At 37.4% G+C, this 15000-nt stretch overlaps 2 protein-coding genes across 5 annotated transcripts; both read right to left on the bottom strand.

Moving 5' to 3' along the window:
* Positions 1 to 34: 34 nt before the first annotated feature.
* Positions 35 to 2449, bottom strand: LOC109192340. Of its 2 annotated transcripts, none has more exons than XM_019342933.1 (3): positions 1916 to 2449; positions 1438 to 1485; positions 35 to 446 (listed from the first exon to the last, which is right to left on the bottom strand). In XM_019342933.1, exons 1-3 carry the CDS (start codon positions 2359 to 2361, stop codon positions 389 to 391), a joined length of 552 nt encoding a protein of 183 aa, XP_019198478.1. In that variant the 5' UTR covers positions 2362 to 2449; the 3' UTR covers positions 35 to 388. The 2 variants fall into 2 exon arrangements, with proteins under 2 accessions (XP_019198478.1, XP_019198479.1); XM_019342934.1 differs by having other exon boundaries at positions 1438 to 1482; positions 1916 to 2448.
* A 563-nt stretch (positions 2450 to 3012) lies between these two features.
* On the bottom strand, positions 3013 to 14445 carry LOC109192330 (cell division cycle protein 27 homolog B). 3 transcript variants are annotated; one of them, XM_019342912.1, is made up of 16 exons: positions 14142 to 14445; positions 13231 to 13303; positions 12962 to 13071; positions 12766 to 12812; positions 11900 to 11997; positions 10898 to 11211; positions 10598 to 10771; positions 9720 to 9936; positions 6872 to 7083; positions 6640 to 6705; positions 5819 to 5938; positions 4826 to 4902; positions 4355 to 4474; positions 3949 to 4168; positions 3579 to 3860; positions 3013 to 3357 (listed from the first exon to the last, which is right to left on the bottom strand). In XM_019342912.1, exons 1-16 carry the CDS (start codon positions 14244 to 14246, stop codon positions 3307 to 3309), a joined length of 2286 nt encoding a protein of 761 aa, XP_019198457.1. In that variant the 5' UTR covers positions 14247 to 14445; the 3' UTR covers positions 3013 to 3306. The 3 variants fall into 3 exon arrangements, with proteins under 3 accessions (XP_019198457.1, XP_019198458.1, XP_019198459.1); XM_019342913.1 differs by having other exon boundaries at positions 3119 to 3357; positions 10598 to 10753; positions 14142 to 14444; XM_019342914.1 differs by lacking the exon at positions 14142 to 14445 and having other exon boundaries at positions 3119 to 3357; positions 12962 to 13021; positions 13231 to 13301.
* Positions 14446 to 15000: the final 555 nt, after the last annotated feature.

Genomic DNA, 15000 nt, shown 5'->3' with positions numbered 1-15000 from the left:
CGCAAAAGTCATTCTAGTCAAGCCTAGCAGTGCTTGCCTCAATTAGAAATTTGCATCGTGATGTTAGCTGTACAAAGACACATCTCTCCAATCCACACATAAATTGGTTGGTTGTGTAATTGACTAATTGCATTGCTGAAGCTAATAGGAGTAATAAACAAATCAGATACACAGTTGCTTTAAGGGTTTCTGCATCAAAACTAAGGGCTAAAAGAAAGAACTATAGGTGAAGGGAGGCTTGGAGTCTCCACATTATAATGTGTGGATAGATTATCTGTGTGACTCGATCCATAACCTCCACATTTTCTGTTTACAACTCAGCCCTGCTTACCATCCTTCAGTATGATAGAGTTGGGATTGGAGAAATTATATGGACAGAGTGCAAACACTATGGTCCATCTTCACCATCTCTAATCAGATTGCATATATCAGAACACTCCACCAAACTGCAAGAAGGGCAATACAAAGACCATTAAAAGAAGAAGCAATTAGATCAATCTTTCTTAGAATTAAGCATGTCACAGAACTTCAGAATATAGTAACATCTTTCAGCATTTTTCTTTAGGGGAATTTTCTTATGAGTTGTTTTGGCTTAAGTAATACCATTGTTCATGATGCTGTACAATTGCGCCTGAAACACCACAGCTAATCCCCAAATCTCTTGATTCATACAGAAAGGACACTATCTTACCGAAGGATTAGAAAACAAATTCTTGTCTTGTACAGAAGAAAGAGGTTACAATAGAATAACAATTCCAACCAATATTTCATTCTTGCATTTGCACAAACCAACCTAGCATACTTGTTAACCGGAATCACTATGAAGAATATATTTGTACTCCACTTGTAACGTACAAATCAAACACCCATCATACTTGTAGCAGTCATATACAATATCATGGTACTATATATTCTTTTATTTCATTTTGGAAGGGTGAAGGATCAAGTGGGAACTAGAGGGAGGATCCCAAGGAGAATACACCTACCAGAGCCTGGTAAATAATATGTATTCTTTCATTTCATTTCGAAAGGGTGAAGTAGAACTAAATGGATTATCCCAGGAAGCATAAACCAAATAGAGCTCAGTAAATAATATGAACAAGACCTATTATTTACCATTGACTCAGACACTCTATTTTCCTAGGAAAGCAGAGCTTCCCAATTTGTATAACCAGATCCCCCCATCCCCCCACTGCTCTCTCACCCAAACAATACTGCATTCCATAAGCAACACATTCTTGCCATTTCTCCTACCCTTCCACTTTCCCTGCTTCTTCCATGCAATTTATGCCATCACTCTGAATTCCATAAGCTGAGATGTGCTTTGGCAATAAGTCAAAGGTTCTAGTGGCTCTTCATTGCATGTTTTATTGGGATGGAAATTAAGCAATAGAAAAGAACAAGCTAATCAACAATTGTGATTCAAGGAAGAAATACCAGTAATGCCGGCTCCGGAACCCATTCTTGAACACTACCAGAGGCCTGCTGAGGAAAAGCGGGGGAAAAAGATGAAAGATGTGATCTTAATTAAATGAGTTTATAATGCAGGGAAAATGCATAATTTTCTCCAATTGCTAGATTATGAGCCCTGACTCACATAACTACATGAATTTTGAAGAAGAATCAATTGAAACATGATGAACGTTATATTTATGAACATTTAGCAACTCAGCAAACAACATAATGATAAACATCGTAACCTAGGCTTCAATCCTATAATGTTCATGTTTGATTGGAATTTAGTACTATCATAAGTTGCATGATGCAAGACTTATGAGGGCTCACAGTATTTTGATTGCAATAAGTTGAATCTAATTGAACAGCATAAATTTTGTATAGCATTGACAAGGAAATGAATTGCTCGGTACTCCGAATAGGAACACTCGATATAGAGGAGTACTTGAAATTCAACTACCTTCTAACATTGAGCGGACCTTCGCCTGGCGACCCGTAGCCGCCGCGAATGCAAGTATTAACACATTTGACGGTGCAGGTCTCTGCCTGCTTCGATTTCGGCCGTTGAATCCTATCCTTCTTCGCACAATCCCCGCCCTCGCATTCGCTTGATAGCGTCTGCGGTATATTGGAAAGCGTCTCCATGTCGGCTTGCTGTTGAGCTCCAGTAAGCTCCACCGCGTCAGCTCGGCCGCCCAATACCACGGCGCACGCGGTTGCCGCCAGCAATGCTGCAGTTATCGGTCGGACGATGCAGTTAGTCGCCGGATTAGGTGCAATGCACGCCGGTGATCCTTTCCGTTGAGAATCGCGGGTGAATTTGATTCCTCCGCCGGCGGCGGCTATGAAGAAGCGTGTGTTGCAGTAATGAGTGAGCGGAGCTGCGGAATAGAGTATTCCTACCATGTCCTCCGCCGGCACCAGATAGATAGACGTCGGGCAACGCTCCAACTGTAATTACCGCGAATCCGCAACAACCATGAATATAGTTTATTTTTATTTTTAAATTTATTTTTGAAAAATAACCAATATTGCGTGGTCGATATTTATTCCCTGCGCTGCAAATATTTTTAATGTCTTAACAAATGATTATTAAAATATTTAAAAAAAAAAAAAAAAAAAAAAAAAAAGGTCTTACGATCGTTCATTATTTCAAAAAAAAAAAAAAGTCATGACCATTGGCAACTGAATTAGAGTGACTCGAGCACGTCTATATATATATATATATAGTTGGCAAGCAACTCGACGAGTCACGAACCTAAAATATTTGAACTCAAACTCAACTCGATTACGAAATAAGCCAACTCAGTTCAACTCGAATTTGAAATTGACCGAGCTCAAATTGAACTTTGATCGAGTGAATCTCGAGCGTTCGCGAGCTACTCGCTCGGCTCATTTACACCTCTACAACTGAATATCTGAATGGATTCAAAAAGTATGGAGATAATTAATATGAGTAATAAGAAACTGGCAACATCACTATATTAATTAATGTCTTAATAAAGTTCTAAAATTTTAAAAAGAAAACAAAAAATATAAAGAAATATCAATAGCAAATTGAAGAAAACACTATTTCATTTTGAATCTGTTTCCTTGAGCCATCAGCCAAAGCAAAGGACCACAGAAATTTGAGCATTTTATATCAAAATCTGGAGAATACAATGTAGTCCAAGGAATACATACACTAAGAAGAGCTCAAAGGATTAGCTAAGAGGGGATACAGAAAACTAAGATCAGCGACCGGGCGGCCAGGATGCCCAAAAGGAACCGTAAGAAACAACATTAGTATACAACTTTTTAGAGAGGCCTTTACTTGAAGGGCGGGCTGACTATCTTCTGCAATCAAAAGATTTATAATGAATCTTCAAGCTCATCCGGTACATGCAACTTCTCGATAGCCGCCTGCAGAAAAGATTAACAAACAGATGAGCATATCCCGACTTGAAATTGCTTTTCCGAACTCTGTGCATGAATGATTGGAAAGCGGTTCAAATCCTAAAATATGCAAAATCAACAAACAGAAGTACAGAACACAATGCTTTCCACGCTAATACAGAGTTGGGGAAGCTGCATTAACATCGTGGAAGAAAAACTGAAAAAGAGCAAAAATTTTAGTCAATGACCTTAATGGTTGCAACATCTGTGGCAGATGGTCTCAGATCCAATGCTAGGCCAAAATGAAGCATGGCTTTGTCATGAATGTTATGCCTTTTGTAGATCTTACCCATCAAAGCATACACACTGCTCTCACGAGGAGCGTGTTCTTTAAGCTCCTCTAAGACTTCTAAAGCTGCATCAAATTTTTCCATGCTTACAAGGATGTTAGCCTTCTGATACATCGGGAGAGGATTTTTCTTATCAGCTAAAATAGCCTTCTCCATCATTTCTAATGCCTCCTCATTTTTCTGGCCATTGATGGAAACAAAATAAAGTTATGAGATTGGGCAAAAAGTCGTGGTTTTCTACTGCACAAGATCACCACCAATCGCTAACCTTTAGAGCATGTAAAGTGGTCCCTAGATATGACATGATAACAGAAGAATGGGGATTGATTTGGAGAGCCATACGGAAGTGATGTTCTGAAAATTCAAACTTTTCCTGTCGGAGATAGACCATGCCAAGGCCGTACCACGCATTATAATGTCTGCTATCCACCCTAAGTGCACTCTGATAGCTTTTAATACCATTCTCAAAGTCCTCCACTGCAACATACCTGAGAACAAATTATAATTATAATCTTATTCTCAATATAAAAGCACCAAAATAAATAGGAAAGCGCACTTTTAGTATAATATATTATTGAGAAATTGATTGTCACTACTATAACTAACAGACTAAATCCTGATTGAATGTTATGTCAAGAGAAACAAAGCATAAAAGGGGAAGTTGTAAGGCATACTCGTGACCACAGAGAGTGTGAGCATATGCGAATCTGGAATTTAGTTGTACAGCTCGCTGGAAATTTCTAAGAGCAGTCTCATGGTCTTTCTGAGAGCTATAACAATTGCCCATTGCACACCTGCAGCATAAATGTATCCACTAATAGATCAGTTTGGTTTACAAAACTGTCATGCTTTTTAGTAAGAGAATCCAGCAAGAAATATGGTGATATGCAGCTATATTCAGCCAAAATTTATTCCGTGCCATAACATAAAGAGACAACTAAAAAAAGAAATAATTGAAGATATTTATGGGAAACAGAGCCATTTCGAATGCAAAAGCATGCCTCCCAAGTCTTGAGAAGAAACAAAAAGAATCAGTTGCTGCATTTGCTCAGAAAAGATAAGAGCGGAAGCAATATTGCATAAGGCATTAACTAAAGTCAAAGTTTGAACCACAGAATGGTATTTAGCAAGTTCAGAAATATTACCAAGATTGAGGAGCTAATTTATCAGTTGATATCAGCTCCTGTGCTAAGTAACTTAATTTCATATCCTCCTTCAAATGCTGAAATGGGCGAAACATATAATGAGCAAAAATAGAAGCAATTGAAGTAAAAAACATTGAGATAAGTTTGCATTCATATGATTGAAAGATCAAAAAGCTGTAGGATTAACAAAGTACGGAGTAACTAGCAACATATAGGGTGTGTTTGGATCGCACATGGGAATCAAAATAGGAATGGGAATCAAATACTTGGTAATGGTAATGAGTTTTGGTGAAAGTATTTTGCATGTTTGGTAGTAGGGTGGAATTGGAATAATTACCAATATTGATGTTTGACTGTGTATGACCCTATAATGGGAATAAATGTTTTTAAAATACAAAAACAAAAAATCAAGTCAATTGATCCTAATATAATGACATCCAAAGCATCAATATCTCAATATAAACAAAAAAATCAAAACAAAAATCTAAAATTACTAATCCAAACTTAAAAATTAAATTACCAATAAGATGGAATGATACCCCTTTTTAATTAGGGAATGTAATTTTTAATTTAAGGGGTAATCAAAACCCATAGTTGTGTTTTAAAAAGTTGTCAATCAAACACTAACTATGATTTTGATTCTCATTCCTAATGTGTAAACCCATGAACCAAACACACCCATAGAGTTCCAAAATTCAAATCCTTTGCTGCTTGGAAAGTTGAAACTAAAATAAAATAGATTTTATACTAAATAAAAATTATCTAGGCGTTTGTTTCCTCATGGAAAATTTTTCAAAGGACTAGTTCTATCAGCAACATTAAAAATGAAAATAAAAATAAAAATAAAAGAATAAAATAAAATAATTCAAACAATTAAACATCAGTGCAAACCAGCCATGCTATATCATGCACAACAAAACCAACAGTCCGCACATCCATTCTAATGGTCCAAGGTTTGGAACATATAGCAATCAAAAGTTGAAGGAGACTCACATATAACACTGTAGAATGTACGTCCAATCCCTCTAAACTGTAAGGTGAAGTTAAACGGGCAAGACTGAATGCACGGTCTGCTTCTAGATAATCAACCATTTCAAAGTATGCTTTCCCTATCTGGTGTTTGAATTAATCCAAAATAAAAGATACCAAAATATCAGAATAGTTCTGTACTTAAATTTCAGAGCAGATGCAAATATATGAAGAGTTAATACCATAAAAAACAGAAAAGCAAGATCTTCAAAGTTTGAATACAGAATGACATGATGCCCAGCTGTTCAACAATCTTTCACACAGGCATTGGTGTCTAAAAAGTAAAAATGTTAAGGGGAAATTGAAGAATGGTCTTTGATGATGTGATACTTTGATAATTCATTTTCTAAATATTATCGTCTTCCTATAGAGTTTTTCCTCCTTTCCCCTTTTTGTATCGGTGTTAATTAGAAGAGGAAGTGATAAAATAGTAGGCCTTTAATCCAGATCATTTTGAGTTTCATAGAGAGATGAGATAGTATACTACATGGAACCTACAGATCTACTACAATCAATTCTTCATTCACATCATGAGATCTCGAGCAGATAAGGACAAAATTGTGCAATTTCAAAATATAAAAGCCCAGTGGTTTCTTATATTCCATGTTTCATTATTTTCCCTCCTATCCTCCAAAAAAAAAACTAACCTTAGTAATGGAATAACTCATATACACTTTAAAAAACAAAAAACCAAGTGAGTTCACTTCCACTTCATTGCAAGAACAAAAACTAAATACATTGGTTACAAGAGCCAAAAGTGTGTGTATATATATAAAAAATCTCACCTGGGAAAGCACCCATCCAGTGTTATAATGCTTGTGTGGAAGTTTGTTATATATATCCAAGGCATCCTGCTCAACCATGATGCATCAATAAGAAAATGATCAAAAGCAGAACAGGGAAATGAAACAACAAAATTCTACATTTTTTAAAATAATAATAATAATTAATAATAATAATAATAATAATAATAATAATAATAACAATAATAATAATAACAATAATAAAATCTGATACCTGGCATCTATACAAACACAAAAGTCGGAAGCCTTCCCCAAGAGTCCTCAAAAGTTCCAGTATTTCCAAAGCACCAGATAAAAGATTTGGGCCACTCATGTTAGTACCAACTGGACACTTATTAGACCTGTCCTGTTCAAGAGTTATACAATCTCCAGATGGGGACACCGTTGGGATATTTAACCGTGAATCATCACAGACATCCCGAACTCCTGCAGAGGTAGAATTAGGCAATTAGTACTAGTTAGTCTTCAGAATGCACAGAGCAGAAATGACAAGGACAATTCAGCATCAACTAGGGATGGCAATGTGCCCCGTCCCCGACGGGGATCCCCGATCCCCGCCCCGAAGGAGACGGGGATGGGGAAATTTTTCGGGGAACGGGAACGGGGATGGGGAATATGTGTGATTCCCCGCCGGGGACGGAGACGGGGACGGGGATACCCCTCCCCGCCCCGCCCCGTCCCCGAATAATTTTATATATATATATATATATATATATATATATATATATCAACAATAAGAGAATTGCAGCATAGTACCAAGCAAAGTAATATTTAACGTACGAGGTATCAAGTAGTATACTATATTTATATGTAATTTACTATATATATAATTTATGTTGCCACTGTATATATGTATAAATGGATGGCAGTATTGATTGTACTATACATACAAGCACTATACTATATATATATAGTTAGTTAGTATTTTAATTTTTGAAACAATGACTTAGATTTTAAATATTTTATTATTAAAAATTAAAATTATTTAACATTTTGACTAGAAGTTGACGGGGAATGGGGAATCCCCGTCCCCGCCTAATTCCCCGCGGGGATAGGGACGGGGAATATTTTCAATTCCCCGCCGGGGACGGGGACGGGGAGTGCACTCCCCGCCCCCGCCCCCGCCCCGCCCCGTTGCCATCCCTAGCATCAACATTATATGAAGTCTTCTATCTTGTCTTTTTCCTTTCCATTATTTTCTTACATCTCTGACAGGGCACAACGCAAAAGGTTTAATTGCATCTATTTTGCTGCATAGTCTTTACACATAAAGCAAGTCATTAGTGTGAGGGATTTAGCTCTTAGTAGAAACTTTGAAGTTGCCTTCTATATACAAGGAAAACGAGGATGATTGTGATACACATTAGGGTTGCCATGTTGTTGAATATTAGGAAAGCTGTCTTAGTTTCCTATTCTTATTAGTAGTTTCTTATTCCTATTAGGACTAATTTAGTATCTAGTTTAGTATATATGGAGGTCCATAGAAGTATAGAGGATACACAAATACAGAGATACAATCTATTGTAATCTTTCAATATAATATATTCTCTCTATTCTCTTTTCGGTTTCTCACATATTTTGCTTTCGCCTAACTGGCGGGTGGTTGTTATTCTCCACCCGCCAGGCCTGTCAATCCTCAATTTCAACATGGTATCAGAGCCTAAACCCTAAATAATCCTTCCTTTTCCGCCGCCGCCGCCACCGGAGGGTCACCACTGTCGCGACTGTTTTCTCTCTTTCCGACGCACTTCTGGCTGTTGTTCAAAGAAACTAAAACCACAGCCTTACTCGGAACCTCATCGCGAGCCTTCACCTGAAATCCGGTCGCCATCCGACGCCTCAAGCGCCACCGCTGTCTCCGGGAATCCTCCACTGTTTTCCGGCCAGATCTCTCTCCTCCGGTCTCCGATCAAGGCACCGCTACCACCACGGGTTTCATCTTGAAGAGACGCATCTGGTAGTGTTTTCAGTTTCCTCATCTCTGACGGTCAACGTCATCCGTCAACGGTCAATGGTCAACATCGGTCAAACATCCCTTGAGGCAGATTCTCTTGCCATTTTTTGACCTTTTGGTGAAATTTGAAGGCTTTGTTTTGGGTTTGTTGCCAAACTTCTCCCCAAGGTGTTTGTGTTTTGGTATAACTGTGTTTGTTTCCTTATCTCCGGTATGCCTTATCCCATAGGTGTCCAGTTTCAGCACTGCTATAAAGGCCTTTGATCATTTCCCATGTTTCAAGTAAGGGGGGGTTTGACTATCTACAATCAATCGGTGTTCTATTTTACTTATCTACTATGATGGTTTATCTTCATTACTATGGGCTACTGCATCATTTACTATCCTTTGCTATTTTATCTTCATTACTATGGGCTCTACTATCCTTGCTATTCTTTGCTCCCGTTTCACCTCTACCGCTCTCGATGAAGGCTTTGTTGGCATGTCCTAGAATGTTTATGTTGTGTTATCTGGAGGTTGTTCATGGCCAACTCTATCCTTGGTGTGTTCATCTTCATTCCCGAAGATCGTGTTCAACTTCATCATTTTCCAAGATTAGCAGTACATTTGTACATCATAGTGAAAGAATTGAAACTCAGTATATCAACAAGACAAATGGTACAAACTGAGACCAAAATCCAAACCAGGCATCTATCCTAAGGGAACCAAAACCATTTCTAACTTTCTACTTCATTCAAATAAGTCTTACTTGGCTTAGGTAAATTAATATAAATATATGAAGTGCAATAACAAGCTATTGGTCACACATTACTGACATTAGTTTTATCTGACTAAATTATCAGGTACAAAGATAGGGCATAGAATATCAAAACGCAGTACACAGGAAAATTTATTGAGGATGTCCAAAGCACAGTAAAAATGCAAGTGATAGTAGTCCGTTAGGAGATAATTTGGATAAAGAATATCGAGTTTGGCATCAAGTGGTTGAGAGGAGCATCAAATCTTAGGATATGTTGATTAAAAGCTGGCACCTTAACCACTAAGCTGATCAAGAATAAGATATTAACACAGAAGTTGCTAGAAACACTGAAATAATAAGATTTATCACCTTCATCAATGTTTTCACTAGACCATGGTTGTGACTTTCTCGTTGTCATAGAACGTAATGTCATTGAACTAAGCTTAGAACTACCAAGGAATTTTGATGAGTTGCTTGTGCCATTTCCAGATGCTACAGATGCATTCGAGCTTGTGTTGCTCGCAGATTCTCCAGCGAGTCTTGAATTTCGTCTAGGGCCAGAATCAGAAAATAACCTACCTGATATCTGAACAAAAAATAAGAGATCAACATCTCAGGCCCAACAAGAAAGGAAGGGAAGAAAAGTGAAAGAAAACACTTAAATTTACGATTTCATGAACAAAAATTTTACTTTTGTAATCTACACACATTAAAGGAGCATGACAGAATGAGTTGGTTGATTATGATCTCTCCTCCTTTCATAATAAGTTTAGAAGCCAATAACATTATGCTATTACAAACCTCAAAGTTCCAAGTTAGTAAGTTATTCTTGATCACTACATATTTTGAGGCCATATTATGAAAAGGTCTAGGCACATAAAGCTACCAGTTTTTATTATGTCGGCTAATGTGCACTAATACTTGTGTCATCATTGTGCATTTTGGCTGTGATGAGAACACTATATTGCATATCGTAATGGACTATTAAAATAAAAGCAAGTGCATGTGCAATTTAAAAACATGGAGGTGTGATCTACATTATTGCAATAGAGGAATAGACCATCAGAGCAACAAATGAAAAGATGGATCAGAATTTTGTGTTTTCGAGTGGGACAAAGTAGAGGATTGCTCAGAGCTTCTATTGATTTTCTAATCAATTTCTATTAGACTTTTCACAAACAAAATTTCCATTGGATGATAATGAGACCAAAGTACATGCAGAGAGGCTCATCAAAATATGTTACAACCTTTCTCAATTTTCCCTCATCAACAAACTTTCTGCGGGGGGGCTGAACATTCGAGTTCACAGTCGATCGCATAGAGTTGTCACCACTAGGTGCAGATGGGTGAACCCCATTTTGTTGTGCATTTCGGCAGACTGGAGGAGGAGCCAGACCTGAAATCTGAAAAGCATTGAAATGCTAAAACCAAAATATGTATTTTAAAGCTAATATGAAATGGTTGAAGGAACATCTCTCTCAAATACTAAAAAGATTTTAAAATGGGAGTCATCAATTTTTAATAGAATGGATAAGTTATCATTATACCTGTGAAGCCATTGGTGAAGGAGTATTGCAGAATGCATTATTAGCAGGGCCACTGCCGAGAGACTGACTTGTAACTCCTCCACTCGCAATTACACCATTATAGTTTCCAGAAAATTCTCGAAGGCTATTGCTATGCATATGTCTCAGTTGCCTTGGACTTGCATCTTCTGAGACAAAACTTTTATTAGAAACTACATTATGATCTTCAGTAGAGGCTGCCAAAATTTGAGATTGACTTCCATGATGTTCATGTTTCTTCTGAACACAAAGAGATGCTGCTTCATTAAAAACTGAAGCTGCCTCATCAGCAGCACCTGGAACATTTCATAAAGAATAAGTGAAACCAATAATTGATACAAAGATATCAGATATCAACTAAATAATAATATCAAAGCCTAAAGCATTACTCATTCAGATAAGAAAACTTTGGATTTACTTCAAACTTAGTAAGATAACATTTTAAAATAAAATTGCTAATAATTCGTATGACAAAATCATGAGAACAGTGCATATTGTTAAAAACAAAATAATGCAGCCCAGTGAGTAAAACTTTAAGGACTACTACCCCCAACTTACATCATACACCAAATTCATCAAATAATTATAAACCACTTCCAAATAAAGAAAGCTGGTCCAGCAAGCGAGAATTAGTAGGAGAGTGGTAAGCTACTTAATATGAATCCAAACACAATACCTTCTTCAATGAAATGGTACTGCAGCTACTAGAACAGCCTAGTAATCACAAAGGGCGGCTACTTAACAATCTTAGACCTTTCTTACATGACCATTAGTGTGCCAATTCATGATAAACCATAGTTGGGCCAAACATAATGTCCATCTAGGGTTGTAGTTATCCTAAGAAATACACCCCAAGTTTTTGGATGTCCACAGTACTAACTACTGAATGCTGAAAACTAAGGTTCTTTTTATGACACTAGCAAAAAAGCTAGTGTTTCCAAGGAAAACACTTCAGAAGACTGTAAATATACAGTGCACACAGACCTAGGATACACAATTCCTCATAGGCAGCCCATAGCAGAGGATCCAATGACAGAGCCTGATTGAAATGGTGAACAGCACTCTTTTTTCTGTCTGTATACCTGAAATGATTACTCCCAATGAATTAGAAGCTAGAAGGAAAGATTAATCGTTACAAAAGGAAAAGTATCCAGGCATACACTATTCATATTCATCTTCAAGGGGTTATCAATCAAACCACACGGAAAGAATAAATTATTTTCTATAACAGATAGTTGAACATCTCAAGTACTCTTACTAACGTAAAACAAGGATTGTGAAAGGAAAGTTGGAGGAAGTAAGACAAATGTGATAAGATGGGACCAAACTGACAGGCTGACAGCAAACTAAGACACCAGGATTTTATTGGGGGTGGACTGGGAGGGATAGGTTAGTATTCATGCACAAAGTTGGCAGAAATTATACCCCATTTATAGTGTCCCACAGATCCTTTGCTTTCAAAAAATGTATTATGCATCAAGAGAAGTTTTAAACCAAGCCATATCATGCTCCTCTTATTTTTCAAAGGACAACTGAAAGGTAAAGAAATCTGAGAACACGCTGCTTCAATCAATTAACTTCTACTAACAAAAGGAAAAGATACATATCCATTCTACTTTAGACTAGAAAGCCATAAAATAACTAAACAGATCAGCATAAGGCTGCTTGAAGATCCATGTCCAGTAACAAGTCTCAAATTCTTTTTCTTTTTGGGTACGTGTCTCGTGATTAATAATAATGCCGGAGATAGAGATGCCATTGCAACGGCAGCAAATAAGAGTTCATTATGCAGTTATTGAAATATTAAGAAACATTGGATTAATTGGAAGAACATGAAAGTAGGGAAATACCTGTAAATAAGCCCAAGAAGATACTGCCCAGCAGCACCATTTGGAACCTGCAAGTAAGCAGTCAAACAATCCCACCTTTAATTCAAAGGGCATTTAAAGACAAACAAAAGTAAACATGATCTTCTATGATTATGTATTTCAACAAGTGGATAGCGTAATGATACTGGGGTCTGGGAATATTAATGTTATGGTGTACCTCTGAAGTAGGGTCATTAGTTTGAGATAGGGCCATTTCTGCTTCATTAAGAAGATCCATCTGAAAGCATGATAGCGCAAATAAGTAGCGGGATTGAGCCATTTGCGTTCCTTCATATAATAGTTTTTGAAAAAAAAAGAAAGAAGGAGATGAATGAGCACTGCTTTTGGCAGCAAGTCCATAAACCATAATAACAATTGAAATGAGCACAAATATGCTGCTAGAAATCAAATTCAGTTCAAATACCAACAAGAATTATCTCTATGTACCTTTTAAAATATGGTATGCAGCATAAGCTTGATTGTTTTGCAAGTAGCAAGCAGCTAGCAGCTGCATATTTGTCTGCATTTGCCGAATCATGTTAGTAGATAATGTAAGGAAGACCTAATAGCAATTCAGTGTCAGTGCATTATATATTACACTACAGGATATCCAATCGAAACTGCATACTAGAGATCATCAGTAAGTGGAGAGGTAACTGAAAAGAGAGAGTAGATCAGGTTATATTATTCAAAATCTGGAGTTTATATCACTCTATAAACTATTTCATATTAGCAAAGGCCAGCAATGTGTATACTGCCAGTGGGCAAGAATTATGATTCTTTATTTTCCTGGCATATTAATCATGTCCACTTATTTGAGCATCCCGTGGTTCCATCTTCTTCCATGTCTGTTACTTGCCCACCAGTTATTCACATCCCAGTCCTGTTTATGGTACTTCTAGATTCATCAATGGGAGGTTTAGCTACGGTTCTCTGACTCATCTAATGCAATTTAAAATCTAACAGCTAGTGAGTTCATACAGCTCCCTGACTCAGATAAAACGGGAAGAGCAAATTTGAATTTCCAGCTCCAGTTAACAACCCATTCAGTATGAAAATTGAAGTAAAGCAGCTAATCCAATTTTCAAATATGAATTTGAACACCCAGTTAAATTTTAAAAGTTTAAAAAAAAATCGAAGTCTAACAACCCTGAGTTCTTTTACAGATAAATAAAATGAATTTAATTATTAAATTTTTAAAAATAAACGAACATAATGAACAGATGAAGAACCCTAACCAGTATGTTCGAGAAATGTGTGAATCAAGACTCACAGATAATTATAAAATTCATATTTTTATTTAAAAAATACGGAATTTATCGGCGAGATAAAGCTTTTAGCGCCATGTCTGCACGTACCTCGGAGGGAAATTCAGCGCAGAGGCGTTCGCACATGAAAATGGCGTTGCGGCACATGAAATGCCGCAAACTGCTTTGCACACAGTCTACGAGTATGGCTTCCATTGGAGAAGAGAGAAGAAGCTCGATTCAAGCTTATTACCAAAATGCCACTGGAAGATTCATGTGACTCCAATACATTAGAGCAATAAAAAGCGAGAGGAGGAGGGAGAAGGGGAGCGAGAGATTCAATTTTCAAACAGGTAGAGACGAGAGGAGTGTTGCGTCGTATGGTGGAGGCTCCTCTAGCGGATTGGTGCCCTTCAGCTTTTCCTTTTCGGTTTTATAGTGGCACGCTGTAGGACCCATTTCAGGGTGCTACTCTGCCAGAAGTTGCGACAGACCGTGGTCGACGTGGGCCGTAACGGCCACCAGCCCGGCTTTTTTTCCCTGTGCATACCAACCCAGACTTGTAAGAATCCGTGAGAGCAACTCGAATTTGGTAACCGTCGCGCACATATACAAACGACAAATTATATTGGTTTACCTTGCATGATCTTGATTCAAAATAATCTTCAAATCATATGTGCTTATAGTTACATATTTTATATCTGTAATTAATAATTTATATAAATTGATGTGATAATTCCGACCGGATATACGTATTTGTATATTATTGAATAGTGTAGTGGAAAACAGTGGCTCAGTTGAAGGCCGGAAGTTCCCGAGCTCATAAATATTCTAGAGTGAGAGCCCAAAAAATCCCCTCCTCAAGCATCCAGCGGGATATTTATAGAAGATTGGAGATGACACATGCCGAGAGGATGACATGTATGACACGTGCCCCTCATGCACTCGCTGCTCCAAAAGTTAGAGAAGG

Source organism: Ipomoea nil, unplaced genomic scaffold (assembly GCF_001879475.1).
Source record: "Ipomoea nil cultivar Tokyo-kokei standard unplaced genomic scaffold, Asagao_1.1 scaffold1770, whole genome shotgun sequence".
In the NCBI taxonomy this organism is placed as follows: domain Eukaryota; kingdom Viridiplantae; phylum Streptophyta; class Magnoliopsida; order Solanales; family Convolvulaceae; genus Ipomoea; species Ipomoea nil.
This window is presented reverse-complemented; position numbering and strand designations above follow the sequence as displayed.